The sequence below is a fragment of the Natator depressus genome, chromosome 24, assembly GCF_965152275.1.
Source record: "Natator depressus isolate rNatDep1 chromosome 24, rNatDep2.hap1, whole genome shotgun sequence".
In the NCBI taxonomy this organism is placed as follows: Eukaryota; Metazoa; Chordata; order Testudines; family Cheloniidae; genus Natator; species Natator depressus.
In genome coordinates, this window is record NC_134257.1 from 15,759,284 (window position 1) to 15,773,587 (window position 14,304).

Genomic DNA, 14,304 nt, shown 5'->3' on the forward strand with positions numbered 1-14,304 from the left:
TAGACATATTTGGCCACGAGATCATCCTATCTTAATGCTTCAACCACACAGCCCCAAATGCTGCGCCTCGTCTGTCCCCGTAAACCTCTGTGCGTGTCCATGTGCGTGTGTGAATCCTGCTCTCACAGCAGCCTGCGTGCGCCTAACCAGAAAACTGCACCAATGCCTCCCCGGGGGAAGGAGTCTAGCCCTGGGTTAGTAGTGGTCTGTGGCAGTAGTGTCATTGAGATTTCATAAGTGTTGGAAATAAAAGCCACTTAAAGTTGCAGAAACATGGGTGAAATTGTCCAGATGCTTTATTCCCACCTGCTTCTGAAGCCTGGGGCCCAATAAGATCATGGCTTCAGAGCTAGACTATTTGTGTCGTCCTCGAATTACAAATGTAGTGTAGTAGCACCGTATCTCAAATGGTGCCGTAGTGCCAGGTGCTGCACGCATAATCCCTGCCCCAAAGAGCTAAGCCTAAATGCACAAGGAGGGGAAACTGAGGCAAGGCCCAGTCAGTGCCTTTCAGCACAAAGTAGGTCCTGAAGAGGCTCTAACAGGGTCCTGACCTGCAAACCACATAGCTGCAGATTTTTCATGGGGCCACCTCTAATTGCTTGTTTCTCTGCTGAATATTTGTCACCTGCCTGTAGACAACCAACGGTCCATGGACTGCCACTGAGCACCATTGGAGCAAGATCACCCCAAGCCAGGGTTGAGATCTGTAATGACAACTGCTGCCTTGTCTCTGTGCAAGGGGTTGGAGCAGATCTTGGTGGCTAGGGCCATGGGTGTCCCACCATGGTGGGGCAGAGAAATTAAAGCATCGCTGATAGTGCAGTGTTCAGGGGCTTCATGGTGACATCCTTAGAGCCTGGAGGCAGTCGTCCCGACCTCCCCAGCAAGGGCTTGTCCACACCTGATCTCTGAATGGAGCCATTCAGGGCTTTGCCTTGTTGCTTGGCTCTGGTCGACCAGCTGTTGCAGATTCTCCATAAAGGTCTCCATTGTGTCTAGCTTGGCATGTCACCATCTTGGCAAAGGGCTGTTCTCGCCCAAAGCAGAATGCTGGGTTTTGGCAGCAACTGGGCCCTTTGCACTTGGTGTGTGCTTTCCTAGCATGTCCCTTCCACAGAGGCTGGGGCACTCACATGCTGAAATACCAGGTTTTTGCCCAGAAAACACCCTCTGCTTCTAAGCTGTTCTGTCAGGTGTAGCTGAAGCACTGTCCCCAAAGGGTGAAGGGGCCAATAGCTGGCCTGTGCCCCCTGGGTCACAGCCTGCAGTGCCTTTTGAAAAAGGCAGCCCAGACTTGCAACCCTGGAGTCTTGATATCTCTGCCTTTCTTGGCTGCTGGAGAGGAATTCTATTCTAGCAGCTGCAGTCAGGACCTCACTTTGGTAGGCATGTCACAATCTTAAGAATGGTCCTAGTGGGTCAGACCCATGGTCCATCTAGCCCAGTGTCCTGTTCAGTAGTGCAGGCTTCAGAGGGAATGAACGAACAAGGCAGTTCCAGAGGGATCCATCCCCGGTCCAGTCCTGGCTGCTGGCATTGAGCTTTAAGGACACCTAGAGCATGATGTTTTGTCCAAGGTCCATCAACGGCTCTTAGCCAAGATGGCCCATCCTCCATGAACTTAACTGGGCTCAAAAGAGAACTAGTTATAATTTTGGCTTTCCAACATTCGCTGGCAGTGAGTTCCACAGGCTGGCTGACTGTTGGGTGAAGGACATAGTCACGCTTGTCTTACACCTGGTGCCTGCTCTCTTCATAGAGTGACCCCTAGGTCTTAGGGTTGTCCCCACACATAACTCTCCTCAACACTGTTCCTGGTTTTATAGATTGTCATATTCTCCCTCAGTCACCTTGCTTCTAAGCCAAACTGTCCCAGTCTTTTCTGTCTCTGCACATGGGAGCTGTTCCATACCCCGAATCATTTTTGTTGCCCTTCTCTGTACCTTTTTCCATTTCTAATGTGTGGTTTTTTGAGACGGGGGCACAGAAGTGCACCAAGTACTCAAGGCGCGGACATACCATGGGTTTATACAGTAGTGGTATATTTTCTGTCTTACTGTCTCTCCCTTTCCTAAGGGTTCCTAACATGTGTTAGCTTTTTGACAGCTGCTGCACATTGAGCAGCTGTCTGCAGAGGACTATCCACAATACCCACCTGACCTTTCATGAGCAGTAACAGCAAGTTAGACTCCATTTTGTAGGTAGAGTGGGGATTGTTTTCCCCTGTGTGTTACTGTGCATTTATCAACACTGAATTTCACTTGGCCTTGTGTTACCTAGTTTAGCGGTATCCCTTTGTAACTCTTCATCATCAGCTTTGGACTTCCCTAGCTCGAGTAACTCTGTGGTGTTTGCAAACTGGTCCTGGTACAGATCCCTAGGGCACCCCACTATTCACCTCTTGCCATGGTGAAAACTGACCATTTATTCTTAGGTTGGGGTTAAAAGATAGGAAACAGTTACTGCAATCTAACTATACAATAAACTACAGCTGGTAGAAGGCAACAATGAGTCAGTAGTGACCCACAGTGGGTATAGCATCCCATGCACCCAGATAATGTGGCTCTGGGGCTGGCCTAGGGACCACCTCAGAGTCTTGTTTGAAAAATGTAACTAGTGGGTGGAGCGGTTGACAGCTCACTGAGGGTTGGGGGCACACAACAGGCCAGGAACAGCCTTGGAAGAGAAGACAAGCAGCTGGTGGTTGAGGGGATAGAGAAGGGGAACCAGGGGTGGGGTAGACAAAGCACCATAGCTCAGATCTATTACCCATGTATGACAGAAGGGAAACTGAGTCACAGAAGGCAAAGGGCTTTTGAAGGGTGGGCTTGATAGAGTGGGGCTTATAAGTTAGCTCTCTAAAAAGCCCATCTGCTTTTCCCCACACATTCTGTGCCCCACAACCCCATCCTCCTTACCCACTGGCACTTGCTTTGACTGCCTGCAACCTCGATTTACTTTCCCTTAGAAGGGGAAGTAGCAGCTGTTCCTCCTGTGTGTGAAACTCGTGAGTAATCCAGCATGGCCCTGGACCTTCCCACTACCACCTTCTGTGGGAGGGGAAAACCCAGGCTGGGTTTAGCAAAGCTCTCCTGCTCTAACCACTAGACCCCACTCCCTTCCCACAAGTGGGACTGGAAGCCGGGAGTCCTGGTGCCCAGCTCCAACCACTAGACCACAACCCAGCAGTCCTATTATTTGCCTCTTAAAATCTAGGCCAGGTGAGCTGATTAAAATGGCAACCCCAGGCTGCCCCCCAGTGGCCAATGTGGCTATGACAGGGAGGAAGAGCCCCTTCTTCAGCAAGGTCACCCTGTGTAACATCAGCCTCCAGCTCCCAGGCTGCGCGTAATCCACTCAGGGGCTGATGTCAGCGGGAAGCGAGGCCCAGGACACGAGCTAGGGCATGTGGAGCAGTGGCGGGGACGCTGGATGGGGACGTGCAGAGACAGCAGCGCGGGGCCCAGCCTCAGACCTCTCGGCCGTTTGGGAAGGGCCAATAGCCGCTGCCAGCTCTGTAGCGCCTGCGTGAAGCTGCAGGGGGCGACCTGGCTGAGGCATCAGCCGCGGCATCCTGGGGATTTGGGTTCTGGGAGCAGCTAGAGGCTGCAGATGAGATGCCAGTGGGATGGACACTGCCCAGACCTGAGATCAGGGCCCTGTCGTGCCAAGCGCTGCCCAGACCCGGCGAGAGACAGGCCCTGCCCCAGCTGAGATCAGGGCCCTGTTGTGCCAAGCGCTGCCCAGACCCGGCAAGAGACAGGCCCTGCCCCAGCTGAGATCAGGGCCCCATCGTGCCAGGCGCTGCCCAGACCCGGAGAGAGACAGGCCCTGCCCCAGCTGAGATCAGGGCCCCGTCGTGCCAGGCGCTGCCCAGACACACAGCGAGAGACAGGCCCTGCCCCAGCTGAGATCAGGGCCCTGTTGTGCCAAGCGCTGCCCAGACCCGGCAAGAGACAGGCCCTGCCCCAGCTGAGATCAGGGCCCCATCGTGCCAGGCGCTGCCCAGACCCGGAGAGAGACAGGCCCTGCCCCAGCTGAGATCAGGGCCCCGTCGTGCCAGGCGCTGCCCAGACACACAGCGAGAGACAGGCCCTGCCCCAGCTGAGATCAGGGCCCCGTCGTGCCAGGCGCTGCCCAGACACACAGCGAGAGACAGGCCCTGCCCCAGCTGAGATCAGGGTCCCGTCGTGCCAGGCACTGCCCAGACCTGGAGAGAGACAGGCCCTGCCCCAGCTGAGATCAGGGCCCCGTCGTGCCAGGCGCTGCCCAGACCCAGTGAGAGACAGGCCCTGCCCCAGCTGAGATCAGGGTCCCGTCGTGCCAGGTGCTGCCCAGACACACAGCGAGAGACAGGCCCTGCCCCAGCTGAGATCAGGGCCTCGTCGTGCCAGGCGCTGCCCAGACCTGGCGAGAGACAGGCCCTGCCCCAGCTGAGATCAGGGCTCCGTCGTGCCAGGCGCTGCCCAGACACAGCCAGAACCAGTCCCTGGCCCTAGATGTCACAATCTCCATAGAAAGGGATGATTATGGTGCCCATTGTACTGACAGGCAAACTACGGCCCCAAGAGATGCAGTGACTCTCCTAAGGTCACAAAAGCAGCCTGTGGCAGAACTGAATATTGAACCGAGATGTCCGAGTCCAGGGTCTTAACGCTAGCCCAATCCTGGCACCCCACTGGGGGCACCAGGGCCAGCCAGCTATCAGGGGAGAGCCCCCACTCCCTGCAGCACAGCGCCCCCTTGAGCTGGGACATCAGGGGCAGTCCAGACTGCCAGGGCAGAGCCCCCCACCCCGCTCATTGTAGCACAGCACCCCCTAGTGCTGTACTGGGATATCGAGGCAGCCTGACTCCAGCTGGGGATTTATGGCAGCCTGCTGGGAGGGATCTAATTGCAAAGAGTCAGGGTGTGGATCTAACCAGAGGGGCAGTGGCAGGGGATGGTGCTTCTGCCACCCTCCCATCCCGGCTCCGGATAAAGGGTTCAGAGAAAATCCCAGCCGCTTACGCAATGGGATTAGGCACAAAGTCAGGGAAATCCTTAGAGCTGCTGGATGCAGCAGTGAGGAACATCTGGCCAGGCTGCCCTGGATTGAGCCATTTATGGGGGGCGGGGGAAGGGGAAATGATTGTTTAACCCACTGTTGTCCCCTGGATCTGGCTTCCACAGACCACTTTAGCTTCAAGATGTGGAGTGTAGCCAGAATTCCACTCCACTTCCAGTACCGGGGATGGAACCCAGGAGTCCTGGCTCCCAGACCCCCAGCTCTAACCACCAGACCCCCACTCCCTGCATAAAACCCAGGAGTCCCGAGTCCTCCTCCCCTTCTCAAACCAACTACACCCTACTGTTATTAATGCTTCCCCATGTACGGTGGGGATCTTTAGACCTTATTGCTGTGGAAACGGGCTGGAAGACTACAGCTCCCATAGTGCACTGCTGTCAGGGCTTGCTGCATCACGGGAAATGTAGTCCAGTGAATGAATGACTACAACTCCCATGCTGCCCCGCTCGCCATACTGGGTGCACAGCCTCATGGGAGGTGTAGTCCGATGGTACCGTAACCGTCTCTGATTCCCATAGTGCTTTGCTCCCAGACCAGCTAGGTGCGCGTTGCATCATGGGTGTTGTAGTCCAATTATCCAGTTAGGCCAATCGAAAGGCTGGTCCAAGGGAAACTAGTAGCTACAGCTCCCAGAGTGCACTGGGGTAGGGCATGAGTCCATCCACCTTGCGGCTCATTGCGGCGCATGTGCGAGAGTGGTGGGGTCTAGTGAGTGTCAGGGGCGGGGAGCCCGGACTCCTGGGTTCTCTTCCTGGTCCCGGGAGGGGTGTGGGGTCTAGGGAGTTAGAGCAGGGGGTTCTGGGAGCCAGGACTCCTGGGTTCTCTCCCTGGCCCCGGGAGGGGAGTGGGGTCTAGGGGGTTAGAGCAGGGGGTTCTGGGAGCCAGGACTCCTGGGTTCTCTCCCTGGCCCGGGAGGGGAGTGGGGTCTATTGGTTTAGAGCAGGGGGTTCTGGGAGCCAGGATTCCTGGGTTCTCTCCCTGGCCCGGGAGGGGAGTGGGGTCTATTGGTTTAGAGCAGGGGGTTCTGGGAGCCAGGACTCCTGGGTTCGATCCCTGTCATTCTCCGCAGGCAGGATCCGGGCAGTGCCAGACGGGCCCCCCCACCCCCACACTGATCCTGGGGCCAGCGCAGCCATGACCCTCTTCCACTTTGGGAACTGCTTCGCTCTGGCCTATTTCCCCTACTTCATCACCTACAAGTGCAGCGGCCTGTGAGTGCCCGGTCTGGGGTCTGTACTTCCGAGCAGGGACTCTGCCTAGCTGGGGAGGCAGGGTTTGGGGTGCAGTGATGCTCGGGGGGAGGGCTGGGCTGGGTATCCTGCCTGAGGGGCGGGATACCCAGTAGATGGGCCCCTGGGGCTGATCGGGGTGGGGGTGGGATACCGGGGTAGATGAGCCCCTGGGGCTGAGCGGGGTGGTGGGTGGGATACCGGGGTAGATGGGCCCCTGGGGCTGAGGGGACGGGATACTGGGGTAGATGGGGCTGAGTGGGGCAGTGGGGAGGAGCTGGGATACTGGGGTAGACGTGCCCATGGGGTCCCGTGGGATACCAGGGTAGATGGACCCCTGGGGCTGAGTGGGGTGGTGTGCGGGATACCGGGGTAGATGGGCCCCTGGGGCTGATCCTACTGTGAATCAAGGTCTTGGTGACACCCCCCCCCCCCATTGTTTGGGCTAGTGGATTTCTCTCTCTGCCATGAACCTGCTTTTGCTCCTGGGACAGCAGGGGTGGCTGTGGGGGGAGGGGTTGGATTGTCCTGGGTTGGGAGCAACATTGGGGGGCCCCTCCACATGCCTCCAGCTGATCTCTTCCCCCCCGTCCCCCACAGGTCAGAGTATAACGCTTTCTGGAGATGCGTCCAAGCTGGGGCTACCTACCTCTTTGTCCAGCTCTGCAAGGTGAGAAGTACATCTTTCGCTGATCTCAGGGCTGGGAGCCAGGACTCCTGGGTTCTATCCCCAGCTCTGGGAGGGGAGTGGGCAGGAAGCGGAATCAGAGACTACAGGGGCCTATTGACCTGACCTGGGGGTGCTGGGCCCATTGCTGTGATGTTGTCTCATCTCCCGTTGCTTTTTCATTCCAGATGCTGTTCTTGGCCACTTTCTTTCCCACCTGGGAGGGTGCAGCTGGGGCTTATGATTTTGTGGGGGTAAGTTCAACTCGGGGAAGTGGGGAGAGCCCCGGGCTGGGCTAGCAGGGGGCTGCGGGTCAGGAGTTAGGGGCACTGTTTAACCCCTCGTATTCCCTAGGAGTTCATGAAGGCCACGGTAGACCTGGCTGATCTGGTGGGGCTGCACCTGGTGATGTCGAGGAACGCAGGGAAGGGCGAGTACAAAATCATGGTGGCAGCCATGGGATGGGCCACGGCCGAGCTCGTCATGTCCAGGTGGGACCTGCCCTCCTGCTAAGCCGGGCCAGGTGGGGTCAGGGCTTGGATGGGAGACCTCCTGTGGTGGCCGAGGCGCCCCCGTGTGGTGCTAGGGGGCGCTGTGCTGCGGTGGGCGGTGAGGGCCTAAGTTCCTGCTAAGCTGCATGGAGAGATGCCCCGCCCCCACCCCCAGACCTGCCTCGGCGTCCCTGCCCCGACCCAGCCCCGGACCAGAGCTGCTGCGGGGGGGAGAGAGAGCTGGGGGGAGTCCTCTCTCCCCGCGTAGCCCCAGGGCAGCCTGCTCCCCAAACCCCTCATCCCCAGCCCCACCCCAGAGCCCGCCCCCCGCCCCGAGCCCTCACCCGCCCCCACCCCAACCTTCTGCCCCAGCCCTGAGCTCCTCATCCCCAGCCCCACCCCAGAGCCTGCACCCCCAGCCGGAATCCTCACCCCACCCCCCACTCCCAACCCTCTACCCCAGCCCTGAGCCCCTCATCCCCAGCCCCATGCCAGAGCCCGCATGCCCAGCCGGAACCCTCACACCCGAGCCCCTCATCCCTGATCCCATCTCAGAGCCTGCACCCCCAGCCGCAACCCTCACCCCCACACCCCAGCCCTGAACCCCTCATCTCTGACCCCACCCCAGAGCCTGCAACCCCTGCCCGAGCCCTCACCCCCCCCCGAGCCCCTCATCCCTCACTCCACCCCAGGGCCTGCACCCCCAGCCGCAACCCGCACCCCCAACCGGAGCCCTCACCCCACCCCTAGCCCCTCATCCCTCACCCCACCCCAGAGCCCTCACTCCCCCCGCACCTCAACCCGCTGCCCTAGCCCTGAGCCCCCTCCCACACGCCGAACCCCTCGGCCCCACCCCTGCCACATGAATTTTGTTACATGCACCAATATGGAGGTGACGTGTCACACAACAGACTTCATTCCACACATGGGTGGGAAAAATTAGAGGGAACGCTGGTGAGGACTCTCCTCCGGCAGTCAGGGCCGGCCCCGATACCCCAGGGCAGCTCTAGGGGGCGCCGAGCCGCATGGGGGCAGGGTGTGGGGCTCTCCCCTGGCAGGCAGGGTTGGCCCCAATTCCCTAGCGCAGCACTAGGGGGCGGTATGCCACAGTGAGCAATCACTGACTCCGGGCCCTGTGAAGCGTCATTGGGACAAAGGATTCTCTTTCCTTCCCATCCTGACGTTCTGTGCGGCTGTTCCCCAGCAGCCCCAGAGCTGGCTGCATCTCAGTGCTGGGCGAGCCCTCCCTGCCTGTCCCAGCTGCGGTGTTTGAGCCGAGCAACCTCAGACCGTCCTTGTGTCTCTGTCAGGTGCATTCCTCTCTGGGTGGGAGCCCGCGGCATTGAGTTTGACTGGAAATATATCCAGATGAGCATCGACTCCAACATCAGCCTGGTGAGAGCCCCTCTACTGCTGCCTGGGCCTTCTGCTGCGAGCTTCCCCGGGACAGTGCCCCAGCCAGAAGGAATGGGACATGCCAGTGCTGTGAGCTTCCCCGGGACAGTGCCCCAGCCCCAAGGAAGGGGACACTCTGGCGCTGTGAGCTTCCCCGGGACAGTGTCCTAGCCTCAAGGGAGGGGACGCTGCGGTGCTGTGAGCTTCCCCGGGACAGTGCCCCAGCCACAAGGACTTTGACATGCCAGTGCTGTGACCTTCCCCGGGACAGTGCCCCAGCCCCAAGGAAGGGGACGCTCTGGCGCTGTGAGCTTCCCCGGGACAGTGTCCTAGCCTCAAGGAATGGGACATGCCAGTGTTGTGAGCTTCCCCGGGACAGTGCCCCAGGGAAGGGGACGCTCTGGCGCTGTGAGCTTGCACAGGACCGTGCCCCAGATGACCTGGGTGGGGAGTGGACAGATCAGTGCTGTGATCTTCCCCCAAGCAGTGCCCCCGTTGAAGGGGGTGGGGCACTGGTGCTGCGATCTTCCCCAGGGCAGTGTTGTAGCCTCAAGGAATGGGACATGCCAGTGCTGTGAGCTTCCCCGGGACAGTGCCCTAGCCCCAAGGAAGGGGTCGCTCCGGCGCTGCAAGCTTTCCCGGGACGTTGCCCCAGCCCCAAGGAAAGGGTCTCTCTGGCGCTGTGAGCTTCCCCAGGACAGTGCCCCAGCCCCAAGGAAGGGGACATGCTGGCGCTGTGAGCTTCCACAGGACCGTGCCCCAGATGACCTGGGTGGGGAGTGGACAGATCGGTGCTGTGATCTTCCCCTGAGCAGTGCCCCCGTTGTGGGAGGTGGGGCAATGGTGCTGCGATCTTCCCCAGGGCAGTGCCCTGCCATCTCTGACACACCCCTGCCCTGCGTACCCTCCCCAGGTTCACTACATCGCCATGGCTGCCCTGGTATGGATGTTCACCCGCTACGACCTGCCCAAGCACTATCGTCTGCCCCTCACCCTGCTGCTGGGCCTCAGTGTCTACAAGGCCTTCTTCATGGAGTGAGCAATGGGGGCGGAGCATGGGGGCGGAGCCTCTGGGGGCAGGGCACAGAGCTCCAGGGCAGTTGGGGGACCTGGCTGGAGTTGGGGGTCTGGGGAGCGTGGCAGGGCCGGTCAGATTGGGAGGTGAGGGTCCCAGCTGGAGGGGGGACAGGGATCTAGGTGGGGTGCAGGGGCTGGCAAGCAGGCCCACGTTCCTGCTGGACCTGGCTGGGGCCAAGGGGAGGATCTAGGGGCCGGGCAGGCTGGGGCTGTGGTGGGGGAGAGGATTTAGGGTCTGGGGTGGGAGGGGATGATCTGGGCTGAGGGCCCTGGCTGGGGGGTGGGGCTTGTCTTGGGACAGGTCTACCCAGAGAAGTTTTGGGCCCCCGACATCATGTGTGCCGGTATCCCCATCCCTCCCTTTTCACCAGTTACAGGGGTTTTGGGCCCCCTGAGCTCGGAGCCCCGGGACAATCGCAATCCCCCCCTTGTCGGCCCTGAGCATTTCGATTTCCCGCAGATGGCTGTGAACTGCCCTGTCGAAAATCTTCCTCACCCTTGGGGGTCTCCGTTGCGGCCCGCAGCTCCAAGCGCTGTACGTTCACAGAGCGCTCCCGTTCCCTTTCGCTGATAGGGTGGGAGGACACTGCAGTGCTGTGAGCTTCCCCCGGGCAGTGCCCCAGCCTTGGAGTTCCTGCTAACTCCCGTCTCTCTCGCTCCCCTCCAGATCCTTCGTTCACGTCTTCCTGCTGGGCAGCTGGACGGCGCTGCTGGTCAAAGCTGTTATCACCGGCTTCCTGGCGCTCAGCTCCCTGGGTCTCTTCGTTACCTTGGTCCATGGAAACTAATCGCCCTCACCCCGCCAGGGATACTCTCAGCTCTGCTACCTAGAGACCTTGGGGATGGCTAAACGCCCGGTTTTGCCGCCTGCCGTGGCACCAGATCCGATCCACGTTTGATCCACCAGGACAAGGGTCAGAATAAATCACAGCGGTTGGGGTTTTTTTTTTTATTTTCAACATTTTTTGTGTGTGGTATTTCTGGTATGGAGGTGTCTTTGTCTTGCTGCTGCCCCCTGCTGGAGGAGACGAGCCCTGGTGTGCGTGTCCCTGCTGCCCCCTGCTGGAGGGGACAAGCCCTGCTGTGTCCCTCCCTCCCTGCTGGAGGGGACAAGCCCTGCTGTGTGTGTGTGTGAATGAGTATGAGGGACACCCTCTGCCTCTCAGGGTAGGAATCGACACAGGTCTGCCCAGCTCAGCAGAGGGGGCCGGATCCAGCACAGGATGGCGAACACCAAAGCAGGGATGATTATGGGGCAGGGTGGGAGGACAACAGCTGGAGTCAGCTCTTGGTGGGCACCGTCCCAGCACCGACTCTTCTGTGAGGCTGGGGATGGTTCCACTCCCTTCCCGGGAGGAATATGCAGGAAAGAGGCTCGGGTGGATTGATTTAAATCGCCGATTTTAATCAGGATTCAAATCGGTGACTGCGGGAACCCGGGACTGTAACCAGCCATGTAAATCTGGCTTCCCAGTTGCGCTTTCTAGTGGAAACCCTGAGCCTCCTTGGCCAGTAACCATGAAAACCCAGTCATTGCAACGGCGTGGAAGGGACTCAGAGCCCACCCAGGCCAGACCTGCACTGAGGCAGGACCCAGTAACCCTAGCCCAGCCCTGATGGGGGTTTGGCCAACCTAGTCCTAAGAACCTCCAATGGTGGGGATCCCACGGCCTCCATTGGCCACCGATTCCAGAGCTGAATTCCCCGGCAGTTAGAGAGTTTTTCCTAATATCCAACTCCATCTCCCTGGCTGCAGGTTAAGCCCATTCCTGCTTGTCCTGCCTTTGTGGAGAACAGTCGATCTCCGTCCTCTTCAGAAGGGCCCTAAACATGGTTGCAGCCTGTTCTCAGATCCCCACTCAGTTGTCTTCTCTCAAGACTAAACAAGCCCAGGGTTTTTATCCTTCCCTCCCAGCTCAGGGTTTGCTCATTTTTGTCACTTTCCTCTGGACTCTCTCATCATTTCCCCCTTCCCCAGTTCTGCACCTGAGACCCCACGTGTTGATTCCTGGCCTTGATGCTGAATTTGGTCCTGCTTTTTGCTAACCGGGGGCAAAAGCCAAAATAAGGATCTGGCGAATGAGGAGTGTGTTGTTCACTGTTTTTCTAACAAATCCAAACCCCATAAACATTAAGCCTCTGGATAAATGGCTGCCAAGCTACAGAATTGCTGAAATAGCTGTAAACATTTATTTAAGCAATTCTGTAGCCTAACAACTGTTTGTTCAGGGGCTGAATTTTTCGGAGCATTAGAAAACAGCAAATGACGCATTCCTTATTTGCATGATCGTTTTTTCTGCTCATGATTTGTGTCAAGCTGCCGTTGAATGGAGATTGGAACTCAATGAAAAATGCACCAAACCAACCTTTCAAAAATGATTCTTATAATTAAATAAAATGACCTTAAATGTGCGTCTTCTGTAGCCAGCACATTTTAAGGTCATTTTGTTTAACGAATAAAAGCCATTTTAAAAGGCAGGTTTTGTGCCTTTTTGAAATGAATTCCCCCCTTTTAAAAGCAAACCGTATTTTGATCCGAAGACTGAGTAAGTTCATCAAAATATGGTTTGTGTTTAAGACGGGATTAATTTAAGAAGGCACAAAACCAGCCTTTTCAAACTGTTTTTATGGGTTCACTGGAACAACCTTGACTGTGCTGGATCTATAAGAAGACTCAGAAATATGGTTTGCCTTTAAAAAATGGGAATTCATTTAACAAGGCACAAAATCAGCATTTTAAAATGGTTTTTATGAGTTCAGTAAAACGACTTTCAATATGCTGGAGCCATAAGAAGGACAAATAGGTTTATCAAAACAGAGTTGGCGTTTAAAACTCATTTTAAATCAGACAAACGAAAGGTTATCTGGAGTTAGTGGTTGGAAGTATTTGGTTTTGGTCACCAAATCCTTCAAGACTTTAGCACTTGGAGATTTTGTGCATAGGTTTTTGTTCATACATTTGAAGAGGAAAACGAGCTTTTCTGCTCGCTCGGCTCTCCCGCGCGTTCCTAACTTTGGAGCTGAATACAGCTGGAACTGAAGAACGTCCTCCCTCGGCAGCTGTTGTCGACAGCGGGGTTAGCCCTTCAGCGCACTCGGGGGCCTGCCACTGAGCCGGCGATTTCCGGCCGCTCGCTGTACAACGTTGGCAGCAAATGTGGCCTGCTGGGTTATTTGGGTTGCAGTGAGTGGAGGCGGCCGGGATCTCAGAGTGGTTTGTTTGTTAAAAAGAAAACTGGATTTGACGTCAATAAAAAAAAATCCCATTTAAATTAAATGATCTATTGGATATTTTTCGTTAATAGTTAAAAAATAAACAGTTGATTTTTATCCCTGGGGAGCAGCCTGACCTGCCCCTGCTGTCGCTGATTCCCAGGGCTGGGGTGTCTGGAGTGGTGTGTGTGTGTGTGTGTGTGTGTGTGTGGGGGGGGGGGGTTAACTGCTGGTAGTAGCTGGGTGGACAGGGGGCCCTAGTTTTTGGGAGGGGTGAGCCCCACCTGGGGGTCAGGCTGGAATTAAGGCCTCTGCTATGGGGTAGCCAGGTGCACTGTGGGAGCTATGCTCCTTCCGCCGAGGAATCCAGCACAGATCAGTGAGGGGGAGTGGGGCCCGGGGGTCTGAGCCAGGGTGGAGGCCGGATACCGGGCTAGATGGGCCCACGGATCTGATCGGGGGGAGCACGAAGGGAACAGGATCTCAGGCTAGATAGGTGATAGATGCTGGTGTCGGGATATCAGGGTAGGTGCTGCAGACGGGATACCGGGCTAGATGGGCAGATGCTCAGAGTGGCGGTGGGGAGGGCTGTAGTCCTGCTCTGTCCCGCAAACTCCTCTTGCTTGTTCTCCAAGCTGCCATCCCGCTTAGGGGGGCAATGGAACCCCACTGGGCCAGCTCCCCTGGGAACACAGGGAGGCAGGACGCCTGTCTGTCAGCCCCTCATGGAGCATTTTCCCGTCCTGGGTCTGTGTGATGCAAGTGAGGGAGGTCTCCCAAGTCTGGGTGAGCTGGGAATTGATGTCTGTCCGGCCCCCGTGTCCTATCGCTTCAGAGAGAGTCTGGCTGAAAGCCAACGCTACCTAGCCACGCCTGCCGTGGGAACCGGGCGTCTGCTAAAGCTCCCCCACCCCAGCAAGAGGAGGGGTGAGCAGTGCCTGACCAGTGGGAAACTGAGCGATATGGAGAGAACCCAGGAGTCTTGCCTCCTAACCCCCCCCCTCTGCTCTAACCACTAGACACCACTCCCATCCCACAGCCAGGGAGAGAACCCAGGAGTCCTGCCTCCCACCCCCACTCTAGCCCTTCAACCCCACTTCCCTCCCACAGCTGGGGATAGAACCCAGGAGTCCTGGCTCCCAGCTGCCCTGCTCTAACCAC

At 57.6% G+C, this 14,304-nt stretch overlaps 1 protein-coding gene across 1 annotated transcript; it reads left to right on the forward strand.

Annotated features, from left to right (window-relative positions):
- Positions 1-5,730: 5,730 nt before the first annotated feature.
- TMEM147 (transmembrane protein 147) lies at positions 5,731-13,210 on the forward strand. The gene is made up of 8 exons (XM_074938934.1): positions 5,731-5,779; positions 6,141-6,282; positions 6,901-6,970; positions 7,156-7,221; positions 7,322-7,458; positions 8,769-8,853; positions 9,767-9,888; positions 10,598-13,210. Exons 2-8 carry the CDS (start codon positions 6,206-6,208, stop codon positions 10,716-10,718), a joined length of 678 nt encoding a protein of 225 aa, XP_074795035.1. The 5' UTR covers positions 5,731-5,779; positions 6,141-6,205; the 3' UTR covers positions 10,719-13,210.
- Positions 13,211-14,304: the final 1,094 nt, after the last annotated feature.